The sequence below is a fragment of the Mus pahari genome, unplaced genomic scaffold, assembly GCF_900095145.1.
Source record: "Mus pahari unplaced genomic scaffold, PAHARI_EIJ_v1.1 scaffold_8748_1, whole genome shotgun sequence".
In the NCBI taxonomy this organism is placed as follows: domain Eukaryota; kingdom Metazoa; phylum Chordata; class Mammalia; order Rodentia; family Muridae; genus Mus; species Mus pahari.
Window position 1 is genome coordinate 1 of NW_018392662.1, and position 9,422 is coordinate 9,422.

The 9,422-nt window shown below is 39.9% G+C and overlaps 1 protein-coding gene across 1 annotated transcript; it reads right to left on the minus strand.

The window, feature by feature from the left end:
• Window positions 1-7,943: 7,943 nt before the first annotated feature.
• On the minus strand, window positions 7,944-8,927 carry LOC110315122 (vomeronasal type-1 receptor 4-like). Its single transcript, XM_021189260.1, has one exon. The coding sequence runs from the start codon at window positions 8,895-8,897 to the stop codon at window positions 7,944-7,946; it is 954 nt and encodes a 317-aa protein (XP_021044919.1). The 5' UTR covers window positions 8,898-8,927.
• Window positions 8,928-9,422: the final 495 nt, after the last annotated feature.

A 9,422-nucleotide genomic window follows, 5' to 3' on the forward strand; every position in this document is an offset into this window, starting at 1 on the left:
GAGGAGGAAGAGGAGGAGGAGGAGGAGGAAGAGGAGGAAGAGGAGGAAGAGGAGGAAGGGAATGAAGAAGGGGAGAATGAGAAAGGGAATGAAGAAGAGAGAGAGGGAGACAGAGAGAGAGATCAGCTATGTAGTCAGAGAGATAGGTGGAAACTAATGGGGAATGAGATTTACAACACAAGCAGCAGATGATAGGCATGTGGTGTCTGCCAGAATCTCCAAGGACTATATCCAGGGTCATGCGATAACAGCTGTTATAAGAGAGAATGGCACCTGAACATTTACAATTACAAGAGCAAAATAAAAAATTGAACTTGACATAGCCTTGCAGAATGTGAAGTCATTTCAAATCTTACAAGTGTTGCAGTTTATATGTAATTTTGGAATCTTTATGTATCTGGATTCAGAACTGTATGTACCATTTAGGGGTGGAGTCAATGTCAAGCTGGTTGCAACTATGAGAATGAGTAAATAAGAATGATTTTGGGGGGGGGCGTAAAACAAAGATTAATGCACTGGGATTGTGCCTTAGTTTAGGTTTTGCTGCTGAGAACAGACAGCATGGCCAAGGAACTTTTATAAGGACAATATTTTATTGGGGCTTGCTTACAAGTTCAGATGTTCAGCCCAGTATCATCAAAGCAGGAGTATGGCAGATTCTGGTCAGGCATGGTACTGGAGGAACTGAGAGTTCTACCTCTTCATCAGAAGGCTGCTAGGAAATGACTGACTCCCATGTGGTTAGGAGAAGGATCTTATTGTCAATGCCCACAGTGACACACTTCCTCCTACAATCCCACACATACTCCAATATGGCCACACATTCTAGTAGTTCCATTCACAGTGTCAAGCACATCAAAATCGCCACAGATGGAAAGAGTTACTTTTTTTTCAGAGGCAACAATGTTAGTTTTCACTCTAGGAGTCATGAGCCATTGACATGGTAGAAACATGATCTCTACCCAGGGAATCTAAGTGGCCAAACCTCCTTTTGTTTCAAGAACATTGATTCTTAGTAGAAAACTTCTATGTCCTCAGCAGAGAAAGTGGCTCAGTGCGTGTGCCACCAATTATCCCACAAGGCCTGGATTCTACCCAAGTTTGCCTGTTCATGGTGCCAGCTACTAAGCTAATACAATAGTATGTGTCCTACCATCACTAAATTCTATATCAAGTATCCAACAGTGATTCTAACTAAAACATAAGTCTTTTGAGCCCATACTACAATGGAAAAACAAATACCAATTTTCAAGTTTTAACACTATTAGCTTAAATATTAAATATTGAAATGACTGAAGATTCTAAAGCAATAGAAAATTAAGTCATGAAAAGTGGCATGAGAAATGAGAAAAGACAAATGGGTAAGATATAAAACAATGCCATGTTTTCTGCATTTCTTTTTTATATATTTTATTGGATATTTTATTTATTTGCATTTCAAATGTTATCCCAATTCCTGGTTTCCCCACCAGACACCTCTACCCCACAATCCCTGCCCCCCTACTTCTATGAAGTTGCTCATCCACCCATCCACCCACTTCTGCTTCACCTCTTCACCCCCGACATTCCACTACACTGTGGATTTGAGATGTAACAGGACCAAAAGCCTTTCCTCCCATTGATGTCCAACAAGGCCATCCTCTGCTACTTATGGGTCTGGAGCCATGGGTCCCTCCATGGGTGCTCTTTGGTTGGTGATTTACTTCCTTGCAACTCTGGGGCAGGGGTCTGGTTGGTTGATATATTTGTTCTTTCTATGAGTTGTAAACCCCTTCAGCTCCTTCAGTCCTTTCTCTAACTCCTCCATTGGTGACCCCACGCTCAGTCCAGTGGTTGGATGTAAGCATCTGCCTCTGTACTTGTCAGGCTCTGGCAGAGCCTCTCAGGAGACAGCTATATCAGGCTCCTGTCAGCAAGCACTTGTTGGCATCTGCAATAGAATCTAGGTTTGGCATCTATATAAGATGGAGCCTCAAGTGGGTCAGTCTCTGGATGGCCTGTCCTTCAGTCTCTGCTCCAGATTTTGACTTCAGATTTCCTCCTGGGAGTGTTTTATTCTCCCTTCTAAGAAGGAATGAAGCGTCTTCCTTTTTTATTTTTGTTAGATATTTTCTTTGTTTACATTTCAAATATTATCTCCTTTCCTGATTTCCCCTCTGAAAAACCCTTATCCCATCCCTCCTCTCCCTGATCAATAACCCACCCACTCCTGATTCATTGTCTGGGCATTCCCCTACACTGGGAAATCAAGTCTTCTCAGGGCCAAGGGCCTCAACTCCCACTGATGTTCAACAAAGCCATCCTCTGCTACATAAACAACTGGAGGCATGGGTTCTTCCATGTGTACTCCTTGGTTGGTGGTTTAGCCTCTTGAACTCTGGGGGTACTTCTTAGTTCATATTGTTGTTCTTTCTATGGGGCTGCAAGCTCATTCAGCTCTTTTGGTCCTTTCTCTAGCTCCTTCATTGGGGGCATTGTGTTCAGTCCAATGGTTGGCTGAGAGCCTCCACCTCTGTATTTCTCAGGCACTGACAGAGCCTCTCAGGAGACAGCTATATCAGGATCCTATCAGTAAGCATTTCTTGGCATCCACAATAGTGTCTGGGGTTGGTGACTATATATGGGATGGATACCCTTGTGGGGCTGTCAATAGATAGTCATTCTGCAGTCTCTGCTTCACACTTTGTCTCTATACCTCCGTCCATGAATATTTGTTCCCCCTTCTAAGAAGGATTAAAGTTTCTACACTTTGGTCTTCCTTCTTCTTGAGTTTCATGTGTTTTGCAAAATGTATCTTGGGCAGTCTGAGATTCTGGGCTAATATCCATTTAACAGTGAGTGTATATCATGTGTGTTCTTTTGTGATTGGGTTACCTCACTCAGGATGGTATGTTCTAGTTCTGTCCATTTACCTAAGAATTTCATGAAGTCGTTATTTTTAATAATTGAGTAGAATTCCATTGTATAAATGTACCACATTTTCTGTTTATATTCCTCTGTTGAGGGACATCTGGGTTCTTTTCAACTTCTGTCTACTATAAATAAGACTGCTATGAACATAGTGGAGCATGTGTCCTTGTTATATGTTGGAGTAACTTCTGGATATATGCCCAGGGGTGCTATACCTGGATCCTCTGTTAGTACTATGTCCACTTTTTTAAGGAACTTCCAAACTGAGTTCCAGAGTGGCTGTACCAGCTTGGAATCCCACTAGAAATGGAGGAGTGTTCCTCTTTCTCCACATTCTGGCCAGCATCTACTGTCACCTGAGTTTTTGATCTTTGCCATTCTAACTGGTGTGAGGTGAATCTCAGGGTTGTTTTGATTTGCATTTCCCTGATGACTAAGGATGTTGTACATTTCTTTAGAAGGTTCTCAGCCATTCGATATTTCTCAATTGAAAATTCATTGTTCAGCTCTGTAGCCCATTTTTAATAGGGTTATTGGTTTTTTCTTGAGATCTTTGCATATACTGGACATTAGCCCTCTATTGGATGTAGGTGTAGTAAAGATCATTATCAGATCTGTTGGTTACTTTTTTGTCCTATTGACAGTGACCTTTGCCTTATAGAAGCTTTGTAATTTTATGAGGTCCCATTTGTTAATTCTTGATGCTAGATCATAAGCCATTGATGTTCCGTTCAGGAAGTTTTCCCCTGTGCCCATGTGCTCAAGGCTCTTCCCCACTTTCTCTTCTATTAGTTTCAGTGTATCTGGTTTTATGTGGAGGATCTTCATCCACTTGGACTTGAACTTTGTGAAAGGAGATAAGAATGGCTCAATTTGAATTAATCTACTTGCTGACTGCCAGTTTAACCAGCATCATTTGTCAAAAATGCTGTCTTTTCCCCCACTGGATGGTTTTAGCTCCTTTCTCAAAGATCAAGTGACCATAGGTGTGTGGGTTCATTTCTGGGTCTTCAATTCTATTCCATTGATCTACCTGTCTATCACTTTACCAATACCATATAGTATATTTTTTTTTTATCACAATTGCTCTGTAGTACAGCTTGAGGTCAGGGACGGTGATTTCCCCAGAAATTCTTTTATTGTTAAGAATAGTTTTCACTATCCTGGATTTTTTGTTATTCCAGATGAATTTGAGAATTGCTTTTTCTAACTTTATGAAGAATTTAGTTGGAATTATTGGCAAGCATGTTCCAACTATGACAATGTGAAAATAAGAAGGACTTGGGAAATACAACCAAGATTAGTGCATTCTAATGGTGTCTTAGTTAAGGTTTCAGTGCTGTGAACAGACACCATGACTAAGGAAACTTTGATAAGGACAACATTTAATTGGGGCCTGATTACAGGTACAGAGGTTCAGCCCAGTGTAATTAAAGCATGAGAATGGCAGCTCCCAGGCAGGCATGGTACAGGAGGTGCTGAGAGTTTTACCTCTTCATTTGAAGGCTTCTAGCAGGAGACAGAATCCCATGTGGTTAGGAGGAGGATCTCATTGTCCATCTGCGCATTGACACACTTCCCCCCAAAAGCCCACACTTATTCGAAAAGGGCCTCACATTCTAGTAGTGACACTTCCTGAGCCAGTCACTTCAAAATCATTACACATGGTAAGAGTTATCTTTTCAAAGGTAGTAATGTTAGTTTTCACTCTAGGAGTCACAAGCCATTGACATGCATCTAGTGGAGAAATAACCTTTTAACCAGGCGGGCTGAGTTGCCCAACTTCCTTTGTTTCAAGAATATTGTTTCTGAGTAGAAAACATCTATGTTTTCAGCAGAGAATTTGGCTCAATATGTATGCCACCTATTAATACTTAAGTCCTGGATTCTACCCGTGTTTGTTTGTTCATGGTGACAGCTACTAAGCTAATATAATAGTGTGTGACCTGCTGTAACTCATACAGAATTACCATGCCATTACTCAATACTCTATGAAGTTCCTAACAGTGATTTTAACTAAAACATCAGTCTTTTGAGCTCATAACAATGTAAAAACAAATACTAATTTTCACATGTTTTAACACCATTAACTTAAATACTGATATGACTGAATATTATAAACCACTAGAAAAATATATTCATGGAAAAGTAGCAGGAGAAATGAGAAAAGATAAATAGGTAATTAATAAATCAAGTACCTTCGTTCTGCATTTCAAAGATAAAAAGTAAAACCTCAAGTGCCAGATCCAAACATAAGATTTACTTAATTTTATTTTATGTTTATACGTGATATACTGTATGTCAGTGTACCACATATGTGCAGTGTCCATGAAAGCCATAAAAGGGCATCAGGCCCTATGAAATTTTAGTTATCAAAAGTTTTAGCTGTCAAGAGGGTGCTGGAAATATAATTTGTTATTTTGTGCATAATAGAAACTGATCTTAGCAACTGAACTATTTCACAAGTTATTCCTATCAAGGCTGGATGAGGTAGTCTAGTAGGAGTATGTGGATCCCCAGGGTAGGCAAAAAGTCAGAGATAGACCCACTTCCTGTGTTAGGAGTTCTACCAAAATTCTAAGCTAAAGATCAGTAACATTTTTCAGAAGTCCTAGGTCAGACCCATGCTGGCTCCAAGACTGAATTCACTTTGTGAACCCTTACAAGTCTTGCTTAGTTGATTTTATGGGCCATGTTCTCTTGGTGTCCTGGCCCACTCTTATTCCTATAGTTCTTCTTCCCCCTCTTCCTCAGGGTTCCCCAAGCACTATCTTTTTTGTTTTTTGACTCAGAAATGTGTTTTTTATTTTTTTTTTACCGTAGATTATTTTTTTAAATTTATTTATTATTTTCTTTATTTACATTTCAAATGCTATCCCAAAAGTTCCCTATACCCCACCCCGGCCCCTGCTCCCCTACCCACCCACTCCCACTACTTGGCCCTGGCCTTCCCCTGTGCTGGGTCATATAAAGTTTACAAGACCAAGGGGCCCTGAGGGTACTGGTTAGTTTATATTGTTGTTCCTCCTATAGGATTGCAGACCCTTTAAACTCCTCGAGTACTTCTCTAACTCCTTCATTGGGGACACTGTTTTCCATCCAATAGATGACTGTGAGCATCCACTTCTCTATTTGTCAGGCACTGGCATAGCCTCACAGGAGACAGCTATATCAGGGTCCTGTCAGCAAAATCTTGTTGGTATATGCAATAATAGTGTCTGGGTTTTATGGTTGATTACACGATGCATCCCCAGGTGAGGAAGTCTCTGGATTGTCCTTCCTTCAGTCTCAGCCCCAAACTAGAACGATTGCATATTAAAAAACTTAATAGTAGTCCTGAAAAATTTAGATAAAAGATAGAAACACACCCAAGGGGAGTAGATGGCAGGACATAACAAAGCTCGTGGCTGAACTCACTGAATTAGAAACAAAGAAAGTGACTGAAAGAATCAACAAATCCAAGAGCTGGTTCTTTGAGGAAATCAACAAGATAGACAATCCCTTAGTCAAACTAAGTAAAAGGGAGAAAGACAATATCCAAATAAGAAAAATCATAAATGAAAAGTTAGACATAAAAACAGACATGGAGAATATAAAAAAAAATCATTTGGTCTTATTTTAAAAGCCTGTACTCTACAACATTGGAAAACTTAAGTGAAATAGATGGTATTCCTGATAGACTCCACTTATCAAAGTTGAATGAGGATCAGGTAACTAAATTACAAAGTCCTATAACCAAAAAAGAATTAGAAACTATCATCAAAAGTTTGAAGTAAAGTAAAAGCCCAGAGCCAGATGGCTTTAGGCAGAAGTAAATTGGCCTTTAAAGAAGAGCTAACAACAATACTCCTCACACTATCCCACAAAAATGAAACAGAAACAGCTTTGCCAAACTCATTTGACAAGGCAATAGTCACCCTGATATCTAAACCACACAAAGACTCAACAAAGAAATACAATTACAGACCAATTTCCCATATGAACACAGATGCAAAAATACTCAATAAAATACTCACCAATCAAGTCCAAGAACTCATCAAAGACAACATCCACCACAATCAAGTAGGCTTCATCTTGGAGATGCAGAGATGGCTCAATATGTATAAATTCATCAATGTAATCCCCATATAAACAAACTGAAAGAAAAAATTCACAGCACAGGATCGTCTCAGTAGATGGTGTGAATGTCTTTGACAAAAATCAAACACCCCTTTATGTTAAAAGTTTTAGAGAGTTGAGAAATAGAAGGCATGTACCCCAAACAATAAAAGCCAATAACCAACAACAGTTTTAATGGGGAGAAATTAAAGCAATCACACTAAAATCAGGGAAAAGAACAGGCTGCCCACTCTTTCCCTTTCTATTCAATACAGTACTTGTAGTCTGAGCTAGAGCAATAAGTGAACAAAAGGAAATCAATGGGATACAAATTGAAAAGGAAGTAGTCAAAGAATCAACAGTCATATATGACATGATAGTATACATATTAGTGACTTTATAAATTATATATTAGAACTCCTACAGCTGATGAATAACTTCCACAAAGTGGCTGGATAGAAAAGAATCTCAAAGAAATAATAGCTATCCTTTATAAAACCGATAAATAGGCTTATTTGTGCAGGCATGTTAGCAGAATCTCAGCCAGTATTAAGTCCAGGAGAAACAGGCCTTCTCTCAAGATGGTTTGCATTGAAACAGACATCTTTATTAGCGGTGGCATGGTCTATACAACCCTTGAAGAGAGGGTAGGGGTTTTGGGGGTGAGTGTACATCATTAGCAGTGGCCAATTTGCTGGAACTGCTTCATTTGCATGATTATGAATTCCTGGTGCTAGCTGAACATGTTCTCATTAGGAGATAGGAAGTTTAGCCTGCATACTGGCCACTAGGCTACATGACTACCTCAGGGTGGCAGGGCTGGGGGATGGATTGGCTCTGTGTGTCAGTAGATGCAGTCCTAGAACAAAGCAGGATCATTCCTACTCCTGCTGGCATCAGGATAAGATTTTTCAGGGTTTGGACATGTTTTAACTTTACTGTTCCTCTGTAATGACTTTCTCAGTCACAAGGATTTCCAGACCAAAAATGAAGAACAGAGAATAAGGACCTCTAGGATCCCTAAAGATCAACAGTAAGGGAGAAATGGTGGGGAAGCTTAGAGCCAGAACTTTTATGACATCCACCAACCAGAGACGAGATTCCACAAAGGAAATGTGAACTAAAATACTAATACAATTTAGAATATATAAGGTCACAAATGTGACCACTATCATAAGGATTGTGTGGGCTGCTCTGGTCTCAGCATGGCCTCTGTTGTTCTGACTGGAATTATGTATGTGATGCATTCTCTGATGATGTCTACTTAGGTGCATCATCATGGAGACACTGGTCCAGACCATGATGCCAATGAATATGATGTCATGCAAGAAATTAGTGCCTACACTGACCCCAGAAGTGAAGCACATCCACATTCCTTTAGAATCAGTGTCATTATGTGATTTCTGTAGAACACCAGCATTCATTGGGATGTAAGCATTATTTAAGACATTCCACAACCAGCAACTGTAACAAGAATAGCTCACAGCCTTGGGGGATATTTCTCTGAACATGACCCTAGCCCAGGTACCAGGGACAAGAGTGACAAACTGGTAGGTGCTGAGGACACAGGTGGAGCACATGATTGTGCCTCGAGCCACCATGTGAAGGAAGTATGCAAGTTTACAGTTGAGGTCAGTTGGAGGCTTCCTTAGAACAAAATCAATCAGGTCATATGAATATGTCAAGAGAAGGAGCATGAATGCATTGGCCACAGCCAAGTTGATTAGAATGACCTGTATGGGCCTCAGTCTGGAGTCATTCAAGATTGGAGAGAAATTATGGACAAACAGAAGGATGTTGCCCACGGTCCCAAGCACAACCTGGCAAAGCAAAAGGATCTGAAGAGCCAACTCTTCCACAGTTTTCAGGGTTTTATTCTGAGACAACATGGAGATGGCTTCATAGCACAGTGGTATAAGGATCAGGTTGGACAGTGCTGTCTGCAAGAATCTTCTCAATTATCTGAGATTTTCATTTGATTTGGAGCCTTTTTTTTTTAAATCTGGCACTGCTTTGACAGACTGCAGGAGATTTTTCTGGAAAACAATGAATGGACATTGATCCAGAATAACAACTTCACACCTATGTTCCTTTTCCTTTACTCATGATGTGTGTGTGTGTGTGTGTGTGTGTGTGTGTGTGTGTGTGTACTGCAACTGTATCTTTTTTGTTCAATACTATGACACACATTTTAACACAGTATGGGCTCTGCATATGTATACATGAATGTTTGTAGAAAGGAGTGCATTTTTGCTTCATGAGAACTGAGATCATCCCTCATGTTATAACAATATGTTAAGAAATACAAATTTGTTGTTAGAGAGATGATTCTGGACCTAATGACCTCTACTTAGCTTCATGGCACTTTATTCATGTATTTCTACTCATACACTCTAGCAAATCAGTAATATGCA

Coding starts and splice junctions, on each gene's coding strand:
- LOC110315122 (XM_021189260.1), bottom strand. CDS start 8,897: ATGTTGTCTCAGAATAAAACCCTGAAAACTGTGGAAGAGTTGGCTCTT.